The 27,493-nt window shown below is 43.7% G+C and overlaps 1 protein-coding gene across 1 annotated transcript in view; it reads left to right on the top strand.

Annotated features, from left to right (window-relative positions):
- Positions 1 to 25,930, top strand: part of LOC308594447 (uncharacterized protein) — a gene marked incomplete at its 3' end in the record, with an annotated part of 43,928 nt that extends 17,998 nt beyond the window's left edge. The window contains exons 2-3 of the mRNA XM_081207518.1: positions 16,213 to 17,593; positions 25,922 to 25,930. Coding sequence (XP_081063644.1) covers positions 16,475 to 17,593; positions 25,922 to 25,930 — 1,128 coding nt within the window. The 5' untranslated portion in view covers positions 16,213 to 16,474. The remainder of the gene's footprint in view (positions 1 to 16,212; positions 17,594 to 25,921) is intronic.
- Between the last annotated feature and the right edge of the window lie 1,563 nt (positions 25,931 to 27,493).

Here is a 27,493-nt window from a genome sequence, read left to right as displayed (position 1 = left end):
CTGGCATATTGAGTGTAGCACCTTAACAGCATCATCTTTTAAAATTTTAAACAGTTCAGCTGGAATACCATCACTTCCACTGGCCTTGTTATTTGCAGTGCTTTCTAAGGCCCATTTGACTTCACTCTCCAGGATGTCTGGCACAAGGTCAGCAACCACACTACCTGGGGTGTACGAGACATCCATATCTTTCTGGTATAATTCCTCTGTGTATTCTTGCCACCTCTTCTTGATGTCTTCTGCTTCAGTTAGGTCTTTACCACTTTTGTCCTTTATTATGGTAATCTTTGTACAAAATGTTCCTTTCATATTTCCGATTTTCTTGAACAGATCTCTGGTTCTTCCCATTCTGTTGCTTTCCTCTATTTCTTTGCATTGCTTGTTTAAGAAGGCCTTCTTGTCTCTCCTTGCTATTCTTTGGAAATCTGCATTCAATTTCCTGTATCTTTCACTATCTCCCTCGCATTTTGCTTGCCTTCTCTCCCCCGCTATTTGTAAGGCCTCGTTGGACAGCCACTTTGCTTTCTTGCATTTCTTTTTCATTGGGATGGTTTTAGTTGCTGCCTCCTGTATAATGTTGCGAGCCTCCACCCATAGTTCTTCAGGCACTCTGTCCAGCAAATCTAAATCCTTAAACCTGTTCCTCACTTCCACTGTGTATTCATAAGGGATTTGGTTTAGATTGTATCTTACCTGTCCAGTGGTTTTTCCTACTTTCTTCAGTTTAAGCTTGAATTTTGCTATAAGAAGCTGATGATCTGAGCCACAGTCAGCTCCAGGTCTTGTTTTTGCTGACTGTATAGAGCTTCTCCATCTTTGGCTGCAGAGAATATAATCAATCTGATTTCGATGTTGCCCATCTGGGGATGTCCATGTGTAGAGCCGTCTCTTGTGTTGTTGGAAAAGCGTGTTTGTGATGACCAGCTTGTTGTCTTGACAGAACTCTATTAGCCTTTGCCCTGCTTCGTTTTGATCTCCAAGGCCAAACTTGCCAGTTGTTCCTTTTATCTCTTGATTCCCTACTTTAGCATTCCAATCCCCTATAATGAGCAGAACATCCTTCTTTGGTGTCACTTCTATAAGGTCTTGTAAGTCTTCATAGAATTGGTCAATTTCAGTTTCTTCAGCACCAGTAGTTGGTGCATAAACTTGGATTACTGTGATGTTAAAAGGTCTGCCTTGGATTCGTATCGAGATCATTCTATCATTTTTGAGACTGCATCCCAGTACAGCTTTCGCCACTCTTTTGTTGACTATGAGGGCCACTCCATTTCTTTTACGGGTTTCTTGCCCACAGTAGTAGATATGATCGTCATCCGAACTGAATTCGCCCATTCCCGTCCATTTTAGCTCACTGATGCCCAGGATGTCAATATTTATTCTTGCCATCTCATTTTTGACCACATCCAACTTACCCAGGTTCATGGTTCTTACATTCCAGGTTCCTATGCAATATTTTTCTTTACAGCATTGGACTTTCCTTTCGCTTCCGTGCATATCCACAACTGAGCGTCCTTTCGGCTTTGGCCCAGCCGCTTCATCAGCTCTGGATCTACTTGTACTTGTCCTCCGCTCTTCCCCAGTAGCATGTTGGACACCTTCCGACCTGAGGGGCTCATCTTCCAGCGTCATAACTTTTATATGCCTGTTGTCTTTGTCCATGGAGTTTTCTTGGCAGAGATACTGGAGTGGCTTGCCGGTTCCTACTCCAGGTGGATCACGTTTGGTCAAAACTCTCTACTATGACCTGTTCATCTTGGGTGCCCTGCTCGGCATAGTTCATAGCTTCTCTGAGTTCTTCAAGCCCCTTCGCCACGGCAAGGCAGTGATCCATGAAGGGGTAAACTGAGGTACCACTGTATTAATGTAGCATTTCTATTTGTAAGCTGTGCAGGGGTCAGCAAACCTATATATAGGGGGGGGGGATGAACGAATTCCTATGCCCCACAAATAACCCAGAGATGCCTTTTAAATAAAAGTACACATTCTGCTCATGTAAAAACACCAGGCAGGCCCCACAAATAACCCAGAGATGCATTTTTAATAAATGGACACATTCTACTCATGTAAAAACACGCTGATTCCTGGACCGCCCGCAGGTTGGATTTAGAAGGCGATTGGGCCGGATCTGGCCCCCAGGCCTTAGTTTGCCTACCCATGGCTTAGAGCATTCCATTTGGGCAAAACCAACTGGACAGACTCACTAGATGTTGAATTTGAAGTTCTCAATGCATTTGCTCTAACTTCTATTGCCTCAGCAAACACAATTACTACACGTGCTGGGAATGGTTGATGCCAAGTTTAAGGTAAATTTAAATGGATTCACATGTAAAAAAAAAATTCACTGCCACAACATGTGGAGTTGCTGAGAGATGCCTTGGTGTCTTTCACAATGGGATGAGGGAACTTGATGCAAAGAAGGGTTTATCAAAGGCTTGTAGGCAGCTGTGCCCCAAATATTTATAGATGTGGATGGGCCAGCAGCCTAGAACAACATTTTGTGGATCAGAAAATGTTGGGAGCCTATTTGTAAGGGAGACCTAAAACTGAGCCTCAGTGATCAGTGGCAATATATTTCTGAGTAACAGATGACAAAGAACATGATGTTCTCCCAGCAGGGATGGGAGAATATTTTAAAATTGCTTTCTCTCATTTACCCATTCTTAAATGTGGTCCTCCACATTTCCACGTCAGTCTGCTTTTTTAAAAAAGTCCTTCCAAAATACCATCAATATTTGAGTATGGATTTCTCCTAATACACACATTTTTTTTGTATGCAATTTTGCCCAATATACATGTTTTTGCACAGCAGTTTCCCCAAATGTAATGCATGTTTGTATGCTATTTTCAGTAATATATACACACACATGCACATTTTATATTTTTCTACACTTTGCTTGGCTGGAGAACTGAACTGCAAAATTTAGAGAAGTGCAAATTTTCAGAGGATGTGTTTTGCTCCACAGCTTTTCAGAAAGTGTGAACTAGGTAGGTTTCCCTGTAAATGCAAACTGCTGCCTCATCCTTAGCTGCAACTGGATGTACAGTTCTTCCCACAAAGATACGATCATCTGTCCGGGCTCTTTCCCCACAACTATCAGGGGACCAGTTGTCTTCTTTAACACCCTTCGCTATCTTGACCACAGGTTGACAGCACATGGTCAAAGAGACATTGGGGAATGTTCTTCAATGCAGTGGTCAGTACTGATTTCCAGGGTGAAACACTGTGCTAGAAACAACTTTAGTTGAGATATTAATTTCTGAGAAAGGAGACAGGGTTACGAATTGAAGAGGGTCAATAGTGGGAGTTTCTGTTGTAGCCTAGAATAGCAAGCTTTTGTCATGTTATACATCGAAAGAAAATTATATGAAAATGATGTACCGATGGTACCGGTGGTATTTAACTCCTAGCAAATTAGCAAAAATGGGACGCGGGTGGCGCTGTGGGTTAAACCACAGAGCCTAGGACTTGCCGATCAGAAGGTCGGCGGTTCGAATCCCCGCGACAGGGTGAGCTCCCGTTGTTTGGTCCCTGCTCCTGCCAATCTAGTAATTCAAAAGCATGTCCAAGTGCAAGTAGATAAATAGGTACCACTCCAGTGGGAAGGTAAATGGCATTTCCGTGCGCTGCTCTGGCTCACCAGAAGTGGCTTAGACATGCTGGCCACATGACCCGGAAGCTGTACGCCCGCTCCCTCAGCCAATAAAGCAAGATGAGTGTCGCAACCCCAGAGTCGGCCACGACTGGACCTAATGGTCAGGGGTCCCTTTACCTTTAAATTAGCAAAAATGTATTTTTAAAATGTATAAAACATGCTCATATGTATGCTGGAAATGTAAGGAAACGGAAGGCACCTTTTATCATATGTGGTAGAATTGTAAGGTGGTAAAAGGATTTTGGGAAATGATATATATTGAGGTTTTTTTAAAAAAAAAATGTTTAAAATAACCTTTGTTAAAAAGCCTGAAGCCTTCCTTTTAGGAATTCTAGGGGCCAAAATCCCAAAGGAGCAGAAAACACTATTTATATATGCGACAATGGCTGCATGGTTGTTACTGGCCCAGAGATGGAAAGAAGATACAGTCCCTACCAGAGAAGAATAACAGATGAAATTAATGGACTATGCTGAAATGGCTAAATTGAGTAAGAAGAGTAAGAAACCAGGAAGACCAAATTTTTAACAAGGAATGGGGGAAATTTATAACTTATCTTAAAGACCATTGTAAACAGTTAAAATCATTAGTAGGATTGGAATATCACTTGTAGTTTAAGGCTGAATTCTGGACATAATGGAGATGTAAAAGATTTGGATTATCATAAAAGGGAGATGCGGGAGGAAAGGACTAATAATAGGACCCACAAAGGGGAGGATGGTAATCCAGGAGATTCCTTGGAGTCTTGTTTTTATGATTTATCTTTGATATATCTCTGTAAAATTCTAAGTTGCAAAACCAAATAAATAAATTTTAAAAAGAGAAAAGAATAGCAAGCTCTCTGTATGGTGAGCTGGTGAACAGAAAAAGAATAGCCAATGATCAATAATAATAATAATTTTTTTAAAATTTATATCCCGCCCTCCCCAGCCGAAGCCGGGCTCAGGGAGGCTAACAACATTAAAATAATACAACATCAAGAGAAAGACAAGTGGAGATTGCCAAGACCAGAATCAATTTCTGGACAATTGATAGTCCAATCCTATACATGTTTACTCAGAAGTATTCCTACTGTGTTCAAAGGGACCTGCTCCCTAATAAGCGTGTTTAGAATTGCAGCCCTAGAACACAGACACAAAAGTGGGACTGAGGAAGGAGTCAACATTTCTCATTTTAAAAAGCCGTGGATTTCGTTTGGTAACAATTACACAAAGCAAACAATTAGCCACTTTGTATTGTTGGATTAGCAACCAATTAAACTTCATTAATGATTAACTCTCATATTGTCAACACGCTAGGATGTAATAGCTGCTGGTTGTCCTGTAGCAATATCAAATGTCAAAGTGCAGTATCACTACGCAGTAGGAAACATCTCGGTGTTGGATGACTCAGGGATCTGGTGTCTGTACAGTGGTTAAGTACTTAATTCGTTCCAGAGGTCTGTTCTTAACCTGAAACTGTTCTTAACCTGAAGCACCAATTTAGCTAATGGGGCCTCCTGCTGCTGCCGTGCTGCTGGAGCACGATTTCTGTTCTCATCCTGAAGCAAAGTTCTTAACCTGAGATACTATTTCTGGGTTAGCAGAGTCTGTAACCTGAAGCGTGTGTAACCTGAAGCTTATGTAACCCGAGGTACCACTGTATCTGGAATGCTGGAAAACCTGTAACGACTGTGCTCATGTTTGTGTACAGATGCAAATCAAGAAATATTTCTCTCTCCAGTATAGAGAGAAAGGCATTACACAAGGTAGGGACGTCTGTGATGAGGTCAGTAGCATGTTTGATCAGTTTGCTGTCCATGTGCAAACTCTTATTTTATTTCTTGAATTTATATACCACCCTGTACCCGGGGGTCCCAGGGCGGTTCACAGAACTGTTGATGGGAGATTTAACCTTCCTGCTCTCTTCTTTCTTGATCTTTAAAACAGACTTGGACTAGGAAGATCTTTGAATAGAGGCCTGTCCTCTGCAAAGCAGGACACACGGCCACCCTAATTTGAAGCTTCCACAACTGTGATCCATCAAGCTGAACACAGCCCATAAGGCTTACACCTTTTCCTTGTGCTGGACAACACACTCATTCTTTTTTTTAGCAGTTCTAGGCAGGCAGCAAAGAGAGGACGTTTACTGAGGTCCTCCTGGGCCACCATACTTGACTGGTCGGTTGCCATGTTGGCTCCATGGCTGACCAGCTGTGTAGGCCCAAATTCAGATATCTAACCTAAGAGCAACTATTTGTGTGAGCTGGTTGTGTGGAAGTTCCTTCTGAGGGGAATCACAGACTGCATTCCACTTCCCTTCTATTTCTAGGGCTCTCTCGCTCTCTCTTTTTATACTCTCAGGTCTTAAGTGATGTGGAAAAGAGGCTCCTGCTGGGATGCTAAATAGCATCTCAGCAGCTTGCCGCCTCTTGAAGCTAGAGGTGATGAGCTATTAGCATTTGCCTTCCGTTAGGATTAAAACTCAAAAGGTATAGCCAAAACAAACATTGTCAAATTGGCCTGTGATGAAAATTTCATAAACCCTTTCCTTTGAACCTTGCTCTCAAATTAAACTCTTCTTTATCCTTCCACGAGAGGTGGTCTGTGCAGGGAAGAGGTGATGAGCAGCCTCTCCTGTATATTTTCCCCAAAGCCAGGAGGAGGATGGAATTCATTGTGACTGTGCTTTATTCCAGCTGGGATTAAAAAAAGGGGGGGGGATTTAATTAATATGAATTATGCAATTCACAGCAAGATGGTAATGTGCCTGCTAAAAAGATAGAGGGGGGAGAGAGGAAAGAGACTGTAGAGCTATAAACATGAAGTCATTCCCCTACCCCAGAAATCAATTTGTTGTTGTTTAGTCGTTTAGTTGTGTCCGACTCTTCGTGACCCCATGGACCAGAGCACACCAGGCACTTCTGTCTTCCACTGCCTCCCGCAGCTTGGTCAAACTCATGTTGGTAGCTTTGAGAACACTGTCCAACCATCTCATCCTCCGTCGTCCCCTTCTCCTTGTGCCCTCAGTCTTTCCCAACATCAGGGTCTTTTCCAGGGAGTCTTCTCTTCTCATGAGGTGGCCAAAGTATTGGGGCCTCAGCTTCAGGATCTGTCCTTCCAGTGAGCACTCAGGGCTGATTTCCTTCAGAATGGAGAGGTTTGATCTTCTTGCCATCCATGGGACTCTCAAGAGTCTCATCCAACACCAGAATTCAAAAGCATCCATTCTTCAGCGATCAGCCTTCTTTATGGTCCAGCTCTCACTTCCATACATCACTACGGGGAAAACCATAGCTTTAACTGTACGGACCTTTGTTGGCAAGGTGATGTCTCTGCTTTTTAAGATGCTCTAACTTTAAAACATGGAGGAAAAAACCATCTGGTATGGTGGCAAACAGGAATGTAATAAAAGTAGTAGTTAACAGTGTAGCAACAGGAAGTTGTCTTCTGCCGAGTCAGGGCATTGGTATGCTGTCAGTATGACATTGCTGTCAGTATGACTGACAGCAGCTCTTCAGAGTTTCAAGCAAGGGCATTCACAAACCTATCTGGAGATGTCAGGAATTGAACTCTGGACCTTCTTATAAATAAGGCTTGCTGAAGGCACTTAATTGGCAGGCTAGCTGACCTTTCACAAAATTCCCTCTTGTAAACATACACTTAATTTAAATCAGGAAAAAAGATGGTCATGTGGCCAGCATGACTAAACCGTTTCTGGCGCGACAGGACACCGTGATGGAAACCAGAGTGCACGGAAATGCTGTTTACCTTCCCGCCACAACGGTACCTATTTATCTACTTGCACTGATGTGCTTTCGAAATGCTAGGTTGGCAGGAGCTGGGACAGAGCAACAGGAGATCACTCCATTGCGGGGATTTGAACCGCTGACCTTCTGATCAGCAAGCCCAAGAGGCTCTGTGGTTTAGACCACAGCACCACAGCTGCAAGACAGGAAGTCAGAAGTCCTTTTATTCTTCTTTATCTTTTAAAAAACTTTTCTCTCTCTTTCTCTTCTTTCTATTTAGTTCTTTCTTTTCCTTCCCTTTCCCCCTTTCTGCCTTTGTTCTTTTTTCTTTTGCAGTTTTATTTCATTATATTATTTTTTAAATAATACTTTGTGATGGGGAGAAAAAGAGAGAGACTTCCTCTTGATTGAGATAGGCTAATTCACCTCAGGACAGGAATGCCATTGTCCATCTAGCCTAGTATTATCTAATCTGATTGGCTCTCCAGGGTATCAAGCACTCCTCCCACTCTAATTCTTTTAATGAAAGATGTCAGGCTCTGACCCTCTAACCTTCTCCGTGCAAAGGGCATTCTCTGCTGCTGAGGCATGGCTGCTCCCTCTGCCAAGCAAATGTACCTAATAATAATAATAATAATAATAATAATAATAATAATAATAATTTATTATTTATACCCCGCCCATCTGGCTGGGTTCCCCAGCCACTCTGGGCGGCTTCCAACAGAATATTAAAATAATCTATTAAACATTAAAAGCTTCCCTAAACAGGGCTGGCTTCAGATGTCTTCTAAAAGTCTGGTAGTTGTTTTTCTCTTTGACATCTGGTGGGAGGGCGTTCCACAGGGTGGGTGCCACTACCGAGAAGGCCCTGTGCCTGGCTCCATGCAACTTGGCTTCTCGCAGTGAGGGAACCGCCAGAAGGCCCCCGGCGCTGGACCTCAGTGTCCAGGCAGAATGATGTGGGTGGAGATGCTCCTTCAGGTATACTGGGCCGAGGCCGTTTAGGGCTTAGTAAACACTTAGTAAAACCTGGGCACCATGAAGGTGTATCACATGTGTATCACACATACACACACTCTTTGCCACTGCACTTGAATGAGCATAGGCACAAAAGTATGTGGGGATGGGGCTGAGTGGGGCCTCCCCGGGCCTCCCCACGGGCCTCCCCGGGCCTCTCACAATGGTGGCAGGCCTCTCTGGGCCTTGCGGCCTCCTTCCAAAGTGTGTGTTGCACACACACATGCACACAACGAGCCCCCCCCCGTGCCAATGCTGATGGGAACTTGTCACCTCTGAAAGTGAGAATGGAAAAGAGCAGAATTAGAAACAAAATGAAGGTTCCCATTTGACCACCTGGAGCATGTGGCCGATGCCCAGCCTGGCAAGACAAGAACATCGGAATGAGTTGCCCAATATGCAAGCTTAATATTATTGCCAATTAAATATTTAAAGGCCCAGAATGTCTTCAGTCTGGTTGCCAGATGGAAAATAAACACAGTTGTTGCCATGGAAATTCATTTATTTTCCATTTGTGCTTCTCTATCCCATTACCCAGGATCCAACATTACCTCTTTTTAAGAATTCTTTCCAGGATGTGCTTCCTCTCTTTCTAAAATGGACTCGTTTGTCGTGTCCTGATGCTTTTTTGTACAATTACGTTTCATCAATATTTTAATAAGGCATTATCTGCTCTGTGACTTATTCACTGGGTGGCATCCAACTTAACTTACACTCAGAGCAGTCCCATTGAGATAAATGGACGCAAGTGAGTAAAATTTCACCAGTTTCGTTGTGATTTGCACTACTTTTGGAGAGAGTCCTCTGGATGGTAGTCAACTAAGTTTTACTTAGAGGAGACCCACTGAAATTTATGAACATGACTAGCTTAGGGACACTGATTTTGATACGTCTACTCTTAGTAAAACTTAGTTGAATACCACCCTCTGTGTTTATGTGTAGGGCCAAATTGTCTTTATTCATACAATAAATGTTTAAAATAATAGATATACAGTGGTACCTTGGTTTAAGAACAGCTTAGTTTATGAACAACTTGGATTAAGAACGCTGCAAACATGGAAGTAGGTGTTTTGGTTTGTGAACTTTGCCTTGGAAGCAGAACATGTTCCATTTCCTGTTGAATGTGTTCCATTTGTAAACTGAGTCCCCTGCTGCTATGGGAAAGCACGCCTTGGTTTAAGAACGCTTTGGTTTAAGAACGGACCTCCAGAACAGATTAAGTTTGTAAGCCAAGGTGCCACTGTATATAAATAAAACCAAAAAGTACTACAAAGCATCCACGTGAAAGTTTGTATTTAAATATATACTTAAATAGTATTGTATCACAAAATGCACATCTGTAAACATACTGTATCTCAAGGACTCACTTTCTAAACATGTTGCATCCTAAAATACACAGTTTAATGCATTCTGGTACTTTTTTTTTAAAAAAAAAACCCTCTAGAATTGTATCACAAAATTTGGAAAAGTTCAAAATCTAAAAGATAATGATCTTCCATTTGCAGATTAATCTGGTAGATGTGGAGCAGGCCAGTATTCATCAGTATTCACAGAGCTGAATTCTTTAGACTTCCCTAGCTGGAGGTGCTAAGTTTCTGCATTTGCACAGATGATACCTTTAATTCCTGAAAACGATGCTTCTGTTAACTGGCATTGTGCAGCCAATTTCATTGTGCTTTCGTTACATTTTGCAGTTTCCTTTTCACACTTGCTTGTGCCATTCCTTACAGGCTGCTTTAGGCTTGTCACAAGGGTACTGGTGAAATGAAGTCATAGGCTTTGAAAGGAAGGGGCTGGATGGAGTCATTGCAGTCATGGACTGGATGAAGGCGAACAAAACGGATATGGAGTCCTTACAACACAAAGTCCCGATGGATGGGTGGCTCCCCAGGTCTGAGTTGTGTTACCTGTTCTGGATAGAGTTGCACCCCCTGAAGGAACAGTTATGTAGTGTGGGAGTGCCCTTGGAGTCATCTCTGTCATTGGAGGCCCAGGTGGTCTTGGTGGCATGGAGTACCCACTATCGACTTCAGTTGCTATGACAACTGCATCCATTCCTGGATAGGGATATCGGATCGTCCTCAGAAGCCGGTCCTTCTTGCGACTGGGCCCCCGGACACACCCCTGACTAAATAGGTTTCATTTCTAGGTCTAAGTTTCATTTCTCTAAATAGGCATCATGGGTCACAGCCAATCAGGAAAGGGGTGGGGTGGGGTTAAGGAATTATATAAGCATCAGCTTATATAGGCACTTGATTGGCGCTGCTGTACACCTGCCCTCCTGCCCTTAGTGTAGGTTCTCGGCTTTGCTTTGGATTATGTGTGAGTCGCCTGTCTTGGGACAGGGGCCGGGTAGGAATTTTTATCCATTTGGCAAATTGGCACTGGCCACTTGGTTTTTTGCCTACCCCCTTAGCAATCATCACACCTTTCCAGGTTTGGCGGTTAGGCATTGGCTTAATTTTGTGCGTGGAGGGGAGGTGTGGCCATCACCTGCCCCTCAATGATCAAAAGGTATTCCGTTAAAGGAATCTGGGTGTCCTGGACCTCGTCCGAAGTCCGCTTGATGGGCTAGGGCCATGCCGGGATCACAGGAACCTCGTGGCAAGCTTCTGTCAGGCAAAACCCCGATGTTGCTGCCCCAATGGGTTTACCTACATAAACTCTGTCAACTGGGGCAGTAGTCTGTTATAGTCTTCAGCCAATGCCTGTGCCAATACCTATCACATTTAATTTGCAACCAATAAAGCTGTGGCCTTAATGTTACCCATCAACCTTAATTCTGTGTCTGTGTGTAGTTATTTCATGGGGGGCTGGCTTGGGGCCTCAAGACGCAAAGCCTGGCTATGGTGGTTCATCATCATCATCATCATCATCATCATCATCAATTTATTATTTGTACCTCGCCCATCTGACTAGGTTGCCCCAGCCACTCTGGGCAGCTTCCAGCATATACAGAAACATAATAAAACATCAAACGTTGAAAACTTCCCGATACAGGGCTGCCTTCAGATGTTTTCTAAAAGTTGTGTAGTTCTTTATCTCCTGGACATCTGTTGGGAGGGAGCCACTGCTCAGGAGGTCCTCTGCCTGGTTCCCTGTAACCTCACTTCTCACATCTGGGCTGAACGATGGAGGTGGAGACACTGCTTCAAGTATACTGGGCTGAGGCCGTTTACCTTCCCGCCAGAGAGGTACCTATTTATCTACTTGCACTTTGACGTGCTTTCAAACTGCTAGGTTGGCAGGAGCTGGGACCGAGGAACAGGAGCTCACCCCGTCATGGGGATTCAAACTGCCGACCTTCTGATCAGCAAGTCCTAGGCTCTGTGGTTTAACCCACAGCACCACCTGCGTCCCTAAATGGATGAACATGTACACACACACAATTTTTTAAAAAATAGTGTTGTCACTTGGGGTAACTTTTAGACACTGAGTTTGGAGAGCAGTAGTTTGTTGTTTGCACGAAAGCTACTTTTTTTGGGGGGGGGACCCAAGCCCTTTTAGGTAAACACATAATTAGGAGCCCCTCCCAACACACTGATTAAAAAGACGACAATTCAGCCAAAAACAATACTTGCTTGTTTGAAGTATTTCTAGGCTGTGGTGCAATTCTCTAATGAGGAGAGGAACCAATTAAAAAGTTAAAAATAAACTGTGGTATGTGTACTGCTGGGGAGTTTATACTGACAGTAGAGCTTCTAAGCTATGCCCTGGAAATGCAGCAACGAAATTCTTCCTCCTCTACCCGATTATTCAAGGTGTCGGGTCCCTGCCCCCTTTTTTATCTTCCCACCCTATGTTGCAGGTGTCAGTTGCAACCAAAAATAGCAGCTCCAGTCTCTTACTTCTCTTCTCCCCACTGAAAAACACAAGCAGTCACCTTGCACAGAGTCAGAACGTGGGTTCATTTAGCTCATCATTGTCTGCAGAAAGAGCAGGCAGACTTCAGGCTTGTGAGAGGAACTGATGCTTTTGAATTATGGTGCTGGAGGAGACTCTTGAGAGTCCCATGGACTGCAGGAAGATCAAACCTATCCATTCTTAAGGAAATCAGCCCTGAGTGCTCACTGGAAGGACAGATTGTGAAGCTGAGGCTCCAATATTTTGGCCACCTCATGAGAAGAGAAGACTCCCTGGAAAAGACCCTGATGTTGGGAAGGATGGAGGGCACAAGGAGAAGGGGACGGCAGAGGATGAGATGGTTGGACAGTGTTCTCGAAGCTACCAGCATGAGTCTGACCAAACTGCGGGAGGCAGTGGAAGACAGGAGTGCCTGGCGTGCTCTGCTCCATGGGGTCACGAAGAGTCAGACACGACTAAACGACTAAACAACAACAAATCTGCTGAAGCCAAGTGTTTGCATAGTGGTTCAGTGGGGCAGACTTAGTGCCGGATCTACAAATTTTGCCTTAGGAGCAAAAGCCTGCACTTCTGACCCTCTCTCTTCGTTGCATCCAACTAAATTATACTCAGCATACACCCATTGAAACCCAAGATAGTCCTGTCCAATAACTTCAATGGGTCTCCTCGGAGTAGGACTAGTATTGGAACACAATGCTGCGCCTGCATTGCATTTGAAATTGTTTTTATACATGTTTCCCTTGTTTCCCCACTTGCTTCATGGGAAGCAATTCATCAATGGACTAAATAAATCTGATGTATATCAGATTTAATCCTTTGATTGCTTTAGGAAGCCCGTTCTTGTCATCTCATGTTGTGTTCACCAAGTGCTCTGTGATGGCTCCTGTCATTTGACATGGAATTCTCTGGTAGGCATGATCACATAATTGATCACATGACCCAGCGCACAGACACCATTTGAATGGGACTCCCCATCAACTTTGTGGGGGCCCGGCCCCTAATAATAATAATAATAATAATAATAATAATAATAATAATAATATTTTATTTATATCCCACCGTCCCCAGCTGAAGCCGGGCTCAGAGTGGCTAACAACAGTAAAATAATACAGCATTCTAAAATCAATTCATTATAAAACCAGTTCAAATCAAATTGATGGCAACCATTGGGCTAGAGTTCTGTGAAGAAATTACCAAAGGAGGGGGTCAGGCTGTGCCTTGGCCAAAGGCCTGGTGGAACAGGCCTTGACATCTGTCATGCAGATGTCAAGATGTCAAGTCCCGCAGGGCCCTAGTCTCTTGTGACAGAGCGTTCCACCAGATTGGAGCCACAGCCGAAAAAGCCCTGGCACTGGTTGAGGCCAGCCTAACCTCTCTGTGGCCCGGGACCTCCAAGATGTTTTTGTTTGAAGACCGTAAGGTCCTCCGTGGGACATACCAGGAGAGACGGTCCCATAGGGGCCAAAGCCCCCACAGCCCGTAGGAGTTGGCTGTTATGCCGGTAGGTAAAGAATTCTAGTGGCATCTCTTCCTATGTGGAACCATCCCAGAAACCTCCTTTGTCCTAAACCATGAATGAGCCAAAGAGTAAAGGTGAAGAAGCAACACTAATTGACAAAACACAGATGAAAAATGCTGGGTGTTTTTTTTCCTGGTATGGTTCCCATTTGTCTATGTGTTAAATGCCATTGATTTTCAGTAGGGCATCATCATCATCTCAGTGCCAGACTTCTAGCTGTTGAAATTCTTGCAACAAATAAATAAATAAATCTCATTGAGCTGCTGGAAAAGTTGGCCAAATGCCTAGATGAACTTGTGAATTCTCAGAGTGGTTTTGGCTATTATCCTAATGGACGGAGAGCAGAAACTGCTTTGTGCTTCCTGCTGGTCTACATCGTAATATTGTAAATGAACCTTCCACAACTTCCCCATTGTGTGTGTGTGTTTTGGTATGTGAGTGTGGGCTGATTAGACATTCATAGGATGATGAAGTACTTATGTAATGCTGCAGATTCATTATATGGCCTCTAATTCTAATTCTAATTCTTCTTTATATGCCCTAGCCACTCTGGGCTGCTCCCAACAAAATATTAAAAACACAATTATGTATCAAACATTAAAAACTTCCCTATACAGGGCTGCCTTCAGATGTATTCTAAAAGTCAGATACAGTGGTACCTCGGTTCTCGAACATCTCCATTGACGAACATTTTGGAACCCCAACGCCGAAAACCTGGAAGTAAATGCTTCCGTTTTTGAACGCACCTCAGAATCATAGAATCATAGAGTTGGAAGAGACCACAAGGGCCATCGAGTCCAACCCCCTGCCAAGCAGGAAAGTTGAATGGCTTCCGCTGTGTGCTTTTCAATTTTCTCAGCTGAATTTGCAGACAGCCCTTTGCGCCTTGGTTTTTGAACATTTTGGAACTCGAACAGTCTTCCGGAGTGGATTATGTTCGGGAACTGAGGTACCACTGTAGTTGTTTATTTCCTTGACATCTGATGGGAGGGCATTCCACAGGGTGGGCACCACTACCAAGAAGGCCCTCTGTCTGGTTCCCTGTAACTTCACAGTGAGGGAACCACCAGAAGGCCCTTGGAGCTGGATCTCAGTGTCTGGGCTGAATGGAAGAGTTGGAGATGCTCCTTCAGGGGGCCAATGCAAAGGACCAAGAAGTGCAATTCTCCATTCACATCATGCAATGTTTTAAAAGCTCTTCAGAGGCAGTCAGGATGAAGACAGGCGGAAGCTTCTAGAACATTTTCAGATACTGAACCACTGTAATCTGAAAATGTGCTCCTGTACCAAAAGCCAATTCAATATCTCAAATGTATATAGACATTGGCAAGATCAGGTAGAGTGGTACCTCAGGTTAAGTACTTAATTCGTTCCGGAGGTCCGTTCTTAACTTGAAACTGTTCTTAACCTGGAGCACCACTTTAGCTAATGGGGCCTCCTGCTGCTGCCACGCTGCCAGAGCACGATTTCTGTTCTCATCCTGAAGCAAAGTTCTTAACCTGAAGCACTATTTCTGGGTTAGTGGAGTCTGTAACCTGAAGTGTATGTAACCTGAAGCATATGTAACCTGAGGTACCACTGTATGTCCTTTGTTCTTTGGGGGGGGGGAGAGCCAGTCTGCCATAAAGAGAGAACTGTACAGAGCAGATTCATTTATTCTGTGTTCACTGGAGAAAAATGCTGCAGACTTATCAGCTGAAGATAATTCTGAAATTTGGAAGCCTGCAGCTGTGTAAAGGTGTGCTACCACCCTGGGGTGGGGATTCTCTGTGGTAACACATCAGGGGTGGCTGGGTGGCTGTCTTCATTGCCACTGCTGGTGCTGCTGCTCGCGTGAGTGTTGGGAGGACCGCTCCCTTTTCTGCCAACTCCATCCGGCCTAGGGGGCGGGGCCTGCACTCATCGCCACAGCATAAGAGGCCTGGGAGAGGCCTCCGGGACACGACTGCTGGTGCTGCTGCTCGCGTGAGTGTTGGGAGGACCGCTCCCTTTTCTGCCAACTCCATCCGGCCTAGGGGGCGGGGCCTGCACTACCATTACAGTTTAGAGGACAGAGCAGCTACCGGCAGCAATGGACAAAATAGTTTTAAATGTTTTAATTGCTTTTAATTTGCAGCACCTTAAATGGGGGTTGTTGTTTTTTATAATATTATATTATTTCATTATCTGCTGCAAATGTTAAAGATGTTTATATATATATTAAGGTGTTTTAAAGGTGCTTTTATTGTTTACTTTGTTGTACCACCGTGAATGGTGGTTTTTATCTATGTATTTTTGTTTGTTCCATTTTGTTTTATTTTTGGGGTTGAATATTGAGTGGGGTGGGGATTGGTTTTGTTTGGGCATAATTGTCTTTGGTTGTTTTGCTTTGTATTTTGTAAATGGAGGTTAGTATGAGGCCTGGGATTGCTACCGTGGAGGGGCGAGGGAGGTATGGCGGTGGGGGCAGATGTTATAGGCGAAGGGGATCGAGATACGGATATGCTCGTACCCCTTCCAATCTGCGCCCCATCCCGAGAGACGAGGGTAGGGTGAGCAAGGATTACTCACCTCCTTCACTGGTGTTGTGCAATGCCAGGTCTATAGGCAACAAAACCGCTACCCTGCGAGATTTCTTTATCTCGCAGGGAGTCGACCTGGCTTGTGTGACGGAGACCTGGGTGCGCGAAGGGGTAACTGTTACCTTACGAGAGATGGCGCCCCCGGGTTTCACCGTCCTCCACCAGTCACGGACTGTGGGCCGGGGGGGAGGGGTGGCAGTATTAATCCGGGAAGATTGTCCTTTCAGGGCTCTACCATCGCCATCGATCCCCGGCATTGAATGTGTTGGCCTAGTGTGGGGCTCCGAGGAGAGCTTGGCTGTCTGGCTGGTGTACCGGCCACCTAGCGCACCAGCAGCCACCCTGTCAGGCCTGCTGGAGGCGGTGGCCGGCTGGGCCTTGGAGTTCCCTAACCTATTGGTATTGGGAGACTTCAACTTCCATGCTGATGCCACTCCCTCCTCACAGGCTCTGGACCTGGTGTCTTCCATGGCGACACTAGGGCTCTCCCAGTTTGTTTCGGGCCCCACACATCAAGCAGGCCACACGCTGGATTTGATCTTTGGTGCCGGTATAGATGTGATCATGTCTCCTTCGATGAAGGTGCCATGGTCTGATCACTACGCTCTGAAAGCCAGGATTGACTTTCCACCCCCACCCTGCTTAGGTGGCGAGCCGATTTGGGCTCGCCCGCAGAGGCTGATGGACCCGGATAGATTCCGTCAAGACTTGCGGGACCTTACTCCCCCTGGCGACTCATTGACTGAGCTTGTTGAGGGCTGGAATACCCAGCTCCTGGCAGCCATCGATGAGATCGCACCTAAGCGCCCTCTGCGACCCCGCAGAAACCGGGCTCCCTGGTTTACCGAGGAGCTTCGGAAAATGAAGCGGGACCTCAGACGGCTAGAGCGAGTATGGCGGGGTGCCCGTGACGGAGCCTCAAGAACATCTTATAGGGTTTTTATGAAAACCTATGAGATGGCAGTGAAGGCCGCTAAGAAGTCTTACTTCTCGGCCTCCATTGCATCCGCTAGCTCTCGCCCGGCGCAATTATTTAGTATAATTCGGTCTTTAACGTCCCTTGAAGGACAGCCAAATTTAAATAACAATCTGACACACAGCTGTGAGGCATTTGCGAGCTTTTTTGCGGAGAAGGTCCTGTTGCTCCGCCATGACCTCCCTGCCAATTTGGATACAATAAAGGAACTGGAGGCCCCTCGACTGTCCTCGGGTCCAGTATTAGACCACTTTGACCGGATATCTCCAGCCGATGTGGACAGATTCCTCCAAGCTGGAAAGCCCACCACCTGTCCTCTTGACCCGTGCCCGTCATGGCTGATTAGAGCGTGTCCAGACGAGGTGCGGGGCCCCCTGGGGGATATCATCAATTTGTCCCTTGGCACCGGGATATTCCCAGGGGAACTGAAGGAGGCGGTGGTGCGTCCGCTCTTAAAGAAAACATCATTAGATACCTCAGATCTATCCAATTACCGCCCGGTCTCGAATCTTCCATTCCTGGGTAAGGTGATTGAGAGAGCGGTTGCTGAACAGCTTGGTAGGTTTCTGGATGAAACATCTGCTCTAGATCCATTCCAGTCCGGCTTCCGTGCTGGTCATGGGACCGAGACGGCTCTGGTCGCCCTAACAGATGATCTCCGCAGGCAGCTGGATCGAGGCGGGTCGGGGCTGCTGATTCTTCTAGATCTGTCAGCAGCCTTTGACATGGTCGATCACGAACTCCTGGACCACCGCCTTGCCGACGTGGGGATCCAGGGCACAGTCCTTCAATGGCTGCGCTCGTTTCTCTCTGGTCGGGGACAGAGGGTGGCGCTTGAGGGGGAATTGTCATCACGCCACTCCTTGGTGTGTGGAGTGCCTCAGGGTGCAATTCTCTCCCCGATGCTTTTTAACATCTTTATGCGCCCCCTCGCCCAGCTTGTCCGGAGTTTTGGGCTGGGTTGCCATCAGTATGCTGATGACACCCAACTCTATCTGTTGATGGATGGCCATCCTGACTCGGCCCCAGACACACTGACCAGATGTCTGAAAGCTGTGGCTGGATGGTTACGTGGGAGCCGGTTGAAGTTAAATCCTTCGAAGACAGAGGTCCTCTGGCTGGGGCGGGACGATATGGGATCGAGGGGGCAACTCCCATCTCTTGCGGGGGTGCAATTAGTGCCAGCACCGGCCGTTAAGAGTTTGGGTGTAATCTTCGATACCTCCCTCTCTATGGAGGCGCAGATTACAGCTATAACAAAGGCGGCATTTTTTCATCTCTGCCAAGCTAAGCAGTTGGCCCCTTATCTCTCTCGTCCTGACCTAGTCACTGTGATCCATGCGACGGTCACCTCCAGACTGGATTATTGTAACTCGCTCTACGTGGGGCTGCCCTTGAGACTGACCCAGAAACTCCAGCGGGTGCAGAATGCCGCGGCGAGACTCCTTATGGGGTCTTCGCTGCGAGAGCACATTCATCCGGTATTATACCAGCTGCACTGGCTCCCGGTGGAGTACAGGATCAGGTTTAAGGTGCTGGTTTTAACCTTTAAAGCCCTATACGGCCTAGGACCCTCGTACCTACGGGACCGCCTCTCCTGGTATGCCCCACAGAGAAACCTACGGTCTGCAAATAATAACATCCTCAAGGTCCCAGGCCTCAGAGAGGTTAGGCTGGCCTCAACTAGAGCCAGGGCCTTCTCGGCTGCGGCTCCAAACTGGTGGAATGCTCTGTCACAAGAGACTAGGGCCCTGCGGGACCTGACATCTTTCCGCAGGGCCTGCAAGACAGAGTTGTTCCGCCAGGCTTTTGGTCAGGGCGCAGCCTGACTCCCTCCTCTGGCAACCTGCTCAGAATTTTGCTTAATTGGTTGCCATCAATTTGATTTAATTAATTTTTATAATGAAATATTTTTAGATTGTGTGATTATTTGACTGATTATTTGATTGTTGTTAGCCGCCCTGAGCCCGGCTTCGGCTGGGGAGGGCGGGATATAAATAAAATTTATTATTATTATTATTATTATTATTATTATTATTATTATTATTAATCTCTTAATATGAACCATAGAATTATAGAGTTGGAAGGTATGCTGAGGGTCATGTAGACCAACCCTTTCAATGCAGGAATCTCACCAAAAGCATCCATGACAGATGGCCATCCAACCCCTGTCAGTTTGCTTTTTTTAGTGCAGAAAGTATTGATCTGATGTGTAGAGATCTTTTCTTTCCTATTCTAATTAATTCAAGAGGGTTCTGGAAGCTTCTCTGTGTGAAAGAAGCAAGCAGAAGGTTCCTGATGTTTGGGTTATTCCTTCAGAGAAGCTGAGTACAGCTGGTTTAAACTGGTTCTGTTATCTCTTTCTTTCACGGTCATGCTGACTATAAAAGTAGGGCCAGAAGGAGCCTGAGTTTCACTTTCTCTTTCTATCTCTTTTCCTTCTGGTGTGGTGTTCTGCACATAGTATGCTTAGTATTAAGGTTTAGACTTATTGTAAGTTATTGTAAGTTTCAGTTAAGTCTGCTGCCATTGGATTTCTTATAGACAGTGCCATTCCCGAATGTATTGGATTTGTGACCATCGGGATAGATATAAAACCTATGTTCAAAAATACAGTAAAGGTTCGCTATCTATGCTAGCATTTGATTGACGTTGGAGTGAGAATGAGTTGAGAAATAAGACTAAGAGCACATATTGATATAGGAATGTATTAGATAAAATGTAAAGAAATATACAATAAATAAGAGTACATTCATTTGTAAAAAAGGAATATACAACGGGATAAACAGGAAGTCTAGTGTGTTGGTATGTATATTATTTTTTTTATTTTTCTCTTTGTTCGTTCTTTTTTGGTTTCATTTTCTTTCTAGGTATATAAAATTTGTATATAATTTTTGTATACATGTTGGAAATTATGTTATAGTAAGTCCTGTAATGTATTATGACAATGTTTACCGATGTAATATAAGAATGTTAACAAATAAATAAAATGCAAATTATTTGTGGTACCTCAGGTTAAGTACTTAATTTGTTCCGAAGGTCCGTTCTTAACCTGAAACTGTTCTTAACCTGAAGCACCACTTAAGCTAATGAGGCCTCCTGCTGCCGCCACACTGCCGGAGCCCAATTTCTGTTCTTATCCTGAAGCAAAGTTCTTAACCTGAAGCACTATTTCTGGGTTAGCAGAGTGTGTAACCTGAAGCATATGTAACCTGAGGTACCACTGTACAATTGTCTCTGGTCTATTTTTGGGAATCCTGCAACGTGTTTCAGTTGTTACTCTGCTGACTATACATTGGAATCTACTCTGGATCAATACTGAGTAGAATTTGTAGAACTGGTAATATTGAAGGTAATATTGAGTAGAATTGGTAATATTGAGTAGAATTTAAATGACAACCACTGCTTAAAAACCTCCAAGGAAGGAGAGTCCACCACCTCTTGTGGGAGTTTGTTCTGCTGTCGAATTGCTCTTACTGTCAAAAAGGTCTCCCTGGTGTTTGGTCAGGAAGATTCCTACCAAAAATCCTTCTGGCATTGTTCAGAGTAGCAATTGCAACTATGGAAGTAGGCAGGGGGAAAGGTAAACCTCCTTTTTGGACAGCGAACTCAGATGATATTCTGTTTTGTCACTGTGCCCAGAGTGCCGAATATAAGTTTTGTCCACCTGCCCAGAGCCCTTTTAAGTTAATTGAAACAGAGACACACACATTCCAACTGCATATTTTAAAAATCGGCAGAAGAACACATTGTCCTCAATAACTGTGATTTAACTCTCAAGTGAGAAGAAGCAGTTAACACTGTGTGGGGGTTTGGCAGCATCTAGACATATAAAATTATTCAATTATTCTACTTCATGGACCTCCCAAACTAAGGAGTGTATGAAACACTTTATTACAAACCTTCTGTATAATGACCAAGAGGGGTGATGGCTACTGATTTTTCTGTGTGTGTGTTTGACTATTAAAGAAAGTGAATTGATTTCAGACTTTTTCTTAACTAAGGGAACAATTCTCTCCTATTTCAATTACCCACCAGAAAGCATCCTTAATGAAACATGTATATCATTCCCCAGTGCAGAGAGTAAAGCTAACATTTATTTTACTACTCCCTGTAGGCATAAGTGCTGAGATTATCATGTGAAACAAGTAATGCATTATGCACTGTTTGCAGGGATACAGACAACTTTGGTAGTTATTAATTTAATGCATTGCTTCTCAGAATCTCAGAGTACCTTGCTTATAGGATAGTCAAAGAGTTGACTGAAAATCATAATATAATGTACCTAAGGTATTGGTCTTAGTTTAGGATCAATTATTTAAGAGGGTTTTTTTTTTTTTTTCCTGATGGTGATGTCTGTGTGCCAAACTGGTAATGGTGGCGGCACTGGGATTCTGGTTTTTCATTAAAAAGAGGCTTACTGAAAAGAACCAGATTTTTTCTTCTTCTTCTTCATCCAGTTTTTTCATATAACATTTACAGTCCAATATCATCAGTTTAATACATATATAGGATTTCCTTAATCCCTGGACTTCCCTCCCGCTCCATCACGGTTTCCACTGCACATATTTTCTCTACTGCATCTTATTGTATTTATCCAAATTTTGTTTGTATCCCATTTTAACCATCAAATTCATACATCACAAGTGTTATGTCAATCCTGCTAACGTTTTCAAAATTTTACAGTGTTCTTTAAGATAGTCTATAAACTTGTCCCATTCTTTATTAAATTTCTTGTCTTGGTTTCTGATTCTCCCCGTCAATTTTGCCATCTCACATAGTCCATCATCTTGATTATCCATTCTTCTCTGGGTGGGACTTTATCCTCCTTCCATCTTTGGGCAAAAAGCATCCTCACAGCTGTTGTCGCATACATAAAACGTCTTTTCTGCTCCTTTGGTATTTCTTCACCTGTAATTCCTAGTAAAAAAAGCTTCTGTTTTTCCCCCAAAAGTTAACTTAAACATTTTTTTTCAATTCATTATATATCATTTCCAAGAAAACTTTTGTTATTTTGCACAGCCACCACATATGGTAGAAAGTGCCTTCTTTATCATTACTTTTCTAACATATATTGGTAGCAGTTCTGTACATTTCTGCTAACCTAGTAGGAGTTAAATACCATCAGCGCATCATTTTCATATAGTTCTCTTTCAGCGTACAACATGCTGTAAATTTTAAATCTTCCTTCCATAACTTTTCACAAGATGACAATTATATCATACTCAAGATCTTTTGACCAGTGGAATTGGACCAGATTTCATTTGGGTCTAGCATCTAGTCCCATGTCCAGCTAAATTTCTCCAGTCACAAGCAGAGGCCATAGCTTCCTCTTGCTGTGTCCTCCAGCAATGACACTCATTGGCATATTGCCTTTGAATCTGCAATCCCATATAATTGCCGTAATGACAGCAGCCACTGAAATACTTAACTTCCATGATCTCTTCTTAAATCTGCCTAAGCTAGTGACTGTCACCACATCTTGTGGGAGAAATTCCCATGTATTAATTATGTGTCGTTTGAAAAAGTCATTTGTCTGAGCTGACTCTGCTGCCTGCCAATCAGTTTAATTGGATGACCACAGGTTTTGCTATGTTGGGAGAGTGACAGAAATGCTTTCTTACTTGAACCCACGAATAAGGAGGGGGTTGTCAATTTTTTAAAATGCAAACAGGATGCATAGATGAGGAACGTAACCTCCAAGCATATATTATAACACAAAACACAAGTTTTGCATTCCAGATCTTGACAATTAGTGATTTGTGCAGATTCTCAAATTGACACTGCTGGCTTCAGATGCCCAGTGTTTGAATCCTCATGATGTTTTATTACAGTACTAATTAAAATTGTTTGTACACAGAGAAAACTGGAGGGGAAAGGTCACAGCAACTTGAGAGCGGATGAGATTCAGGATAATGATTTGCCCTTTTCATTGCAGACAGAAGGTCCAGCAAAAGTCCACATTTTAATTCTTTGAAATGAGAAAATCTGTCACAATGCACCATCTGTACCCCTTTCTCTGCTTCTGAATTCAATGAACATTTTCATGCTGTGAGCATTTTTTTTAAAGTGTTGCATGTGTTCCTCCAAAACATTTTATACTGCCATCTATAAATAACAAGAGTACTTTTCACACCATCATTGCGGGTACAATGAACACATGTGTATGTGGGAGAACTGGGATTGCTATGGCAAAGTATTGCTCTCAGAATACATATATTTATCAGATTATATACCTGTATACCTGAAGGAGCGTCTCCACCTCCATCGTTCAGCCCGGACGCTGAGATCCAGCGCTGAGGGCCTTCTGGCGGTTCCCTCATTGCGAGAAGTGAGGTTACAGGGAACCAGACAGAGGGCCTTCTCGGTAGTGGCGCCTGCCCTGTGGAACGCCCTTCCTTCAGATGTGAAGGAAATAAGCAGCTATCTTCTCTTTAAAAGACATCTGAAGGCAGCCCTGTTTAGGGAAGTTTTTAATACTTGATGCTGTATTGTTTTTAACACTTGATTGGAAGCCGCCCAGAGTGGCTGGGGAAACTCAGCCAGATGGGCGGGGTATAAATAATAAATTATTATTATTATATTATAGATTATCTGGATGATCCTTGTGTGCATTAAAGATGAGCATGGATCAAGGTTGGATGTGCATAGGTAGTACAGAAAGTTTCACAAATGTACTGGGATAGGAATTGCAATCACAATCTTTTTCTCTCCATGTGAGATCTATAGTGAAGAGGGCAAATGTGCTTTGGTACTCAAACCCTGTATTTTTTAAGCCTTGTGGTACTCCATGATTTAAGAGTAGCTGCAAAATCACCAACCATTTTATTATTGCATCTGAAAAAAGGTCTAGGCACTGTACAAAAGTCAAAACAGTCTGGGGAAAACTTTAGAAAACTGCTTTGAAATTTACAGCGTGTTATTCCTTGAAGGAGAACTACCTGAAAATGATTTACAGGTGGCATTTAACTCTGAGTAGGCCTGCTAAGATGTATAAGACTGAATCAGATAAGTGCAGGAGATGCAATGAGGTTGAGGGAACATTCTTTCATCTGTGGTGGACCTGTAAAAGGGTAAAAGAGTATTGGGAGATAATCCATAATGAATTGGGGGGGGGATGTTTAAAATACTTTCCTGAAAAAACCAGAGTCCTTTCTGTTGGGGATAATTCAGATGGAAATTCCCAGGTGTCAAAAATGGTTATTTATGTATGCTACTACTGCGGCCCGTGTTTTGTTAGAAAATGAAGTGGGGTCTCAAGTAAAGAAGAATGGCAACTTAAGCTGATGGAATATGCGCTTGTGGACTTAACACATAGAATAAGAAAACAAAAAGAACTTACATTTAAAGATTGGAAAATGTTTCCTGAAAATATGGGTGGAAACTGTGTATATTTGAAAACGCTGGCAGCATTAAGTTAAATTCAACAGTGTAAATAAGTCTTGATGGATGTAATAATGGAATAATGAATGGTTTGGTTTAGGTAAAATATGCAGGGATTTGTGATATGCAAAATGAACCATGGAAGGAGAAGAAGGAAAGTCACTGATATTTTAAAGGTGTTTAAATGAATATTCTAAATTGTAAAACAGAATATATATATTCAAAACAGAAGGCAGGGGGCAAATAAGTCTTCAGGAACTGCTTATCAGTGTTGTCAGGAATGTTGTCAGGAACATGGCCCCTCAGAACTCAGCAGAAGAGTCAGTCTCAGAAACTGAGCTAAGTGAGCAAGGGGCCGACTCTGCAGATGAGAGCTGTTTGTCAGAGTTTAGAGAGGACAGCCCAGAGCCCCTCCGTCCCAGGGAAGAAGCTGTTAGCTCTGAAGGAGAGGAAGAGTTGGATGTTAACCAGAGCGTTGCCAGGCAACCAGCAGATAAGCCAGAGTCAGAGGCTGTGTCTGTGGGGAAGAGACAGGCCAGCTGTTCAGTCCCCGTACTAGTAGACTGGAAAAGCTCAGAGAACAATGGAAGGGAAGGAGGAGAAAGGCAGGATTTTGGTGTTCTTCCTGTTGTGGGAGGGACGATGAGTCAGACTGATCAACTACTGTTAATGAAAGCAGGCTGATCGCCACGCTCTGGATGTGTTTTTCTTGTAAATAAACTAACATAAAACTGATGGAGAGTCCTTGCTGCTTATCAGGCTGCTTGCCTGCCAGAGATCGTTATACCAATCTGCACAGAGGCATTTGTGCACCAAAGTAGCTTTCTGTACACATGCCCTGAGCTGGACCAGGAACAATGCAGGACAAATAGATGCAGCATAATGACTCTGTAAATCCAGATGTTGGGGGCTGTGTAGTCACCAGGCTAAATATGAGGGGCAGGAGCGGGGGGCGATATCTAGCCTCACTTTTTCTCACTCACCTGCCCCCATCAGAGGATTGGATTGGCACTATCTATCAGAGACAGGGCAGCACTATTCCATTAGGCAAAATCAGAGGCAGACCTTCTTGTTCCAAGAAGCTATGAGAATTGATTGCTTTTAATGAAAGTGCTGGTGCCATGCTGTTTTTATAACTTTAATTCTGTTAATGTTTATTTGTTTTTTTTAATGATTGCTTTTTCTCTGGTTCTTTTTGTGATTCTTGTTTTATCTGTCAGCTGCCTTGAGTCCCGGCAGGCAGAAAAGGTTGGGTATAAATAAATAAATATGTAAGAATGTGCCAGTATGATACTTTTTAATAATTTTATTTATAATTTTTGAACAAATAAACAGTTCAACTAAATTTCACATTTAGCAATCAATCATTCCACCTACAACTTCCCCTTTCTCCCTCCCTCCCTGGTTCCCCCAAAATTTCTATTTATACTGCCTATTATAGTTACTCTGTACCTTCCCTTACAAAAAGAAAAAAAGAAAAAGTTCATCCCCACCGCTGTTCTTACTCAAATCCTATTTGCGTTTTAACATACTTACACTGAGTTTTTCAGTATTCTGAAATTAATTGTTTTTAATTATTGTTTTTTCTGTGATTTTTAAAAAAATCTGTAAGCTGCCTTGATTCCTGGCAGGGAGAAAAGGTGAGGCATAAATAAAAATGTAATAATAATGATAATCATTATCATCATCATCCAGTATACTTTTTGTTCCAGCATGAGGTGTATTGGTAGTGTCAGGAGTCCAGGCTGTCCACTTGATAACACAGTAAGCGTAACTAATTAAAAAGGAGGATTTATTGCAAAAATGGACAGATAGCTCTGGATGGCTCTAACAAAGCCTCCAGCATCATTATTCAAGATGATCCTTCTGAAGACTTCTTTTGATTTCTACAGAATATATTGAACCATGGTCCTTTGCGCCTCTTGTTTTGCTTCCTATCTAGAAGCCCTCCCATTCGACGACACCTTGGATTTATTGGATTAGCTCCAACCTCTTCCTGCTCTGTTGTACTATCTCTGTGTCTGTTCCCGCCTGATTGCACTTCTTGAGAGCTTTGGCTGTGTTCCAGCCCGCTCTCAGTCGTTCCCTCGGCAACTGGCATTCCAAGGGGTGGGGACATTTCACTAAGCCCTGGTTGCTGTTCAGCCTGCTTCAGATTTAACTTTCCAGTTCTGCAGCAGACTGTAATGTTCCATTAGGAGCTGGCTCATTCCTGACAGGCAGGCAAGAGAAGCCAAAATGGTACCAGAGCACACTGTGGCTGCACTTGTTGCTTCTGTGTCACTTCAGAGTTTGTCCTCCAGGTTGTTGTCAGGCTCTGGAGACTTAGTTTCCTCTCCCCCTTTGGTCATAGATAAGCAGGACAAAGCGAAAAGAGTCACTTACCATTTAAAGAGTCTTTCATGATCACAGCAAAAGAACTAAACATCCATTCTTGGAATGAAGGTGTTCCCAATTAAGGATTACACCCACTTCCCCCCTAGTCACTTCCATCTTGCAACCTGATCTCACAACCACTGTCCTTTTTGTGTAGCCATCTTATTTGCTCTACGTGACCTTGAACTGATAGGCTGGACACTTTCCAGCGAGAGAGAGAGAGAGTCTGTTAGCACTCTCTCATTTGCTGTTCTACACTTTGCTGTTCACCCTCCAGTTCTTCCCAACTTTTGTCTTCAGAACTATACCCCTCTGCAAACCACTGTTCCAAATCTATACTGCTCCAATGCTTCTGGGCAGCTTCAGGATTCTGGTCAGGAGCAGGGAAAGGTGGAGGCTCCCACCATTTGTCATCA

This window comes from Podarcis bocagei (assembly GCF_964188305.1).
Source record: "Podarcis bocagei genome assembly, chromosome: 9".
NCBI lineage: Eukaryota > Metazoa > Chordata > Lepidosauria > Squamata > Lacertidae > Podarcis > Podarcis bocagei.
This window is presented reverse-complemented; position numbering and strand designations above follow the sequence as displayed.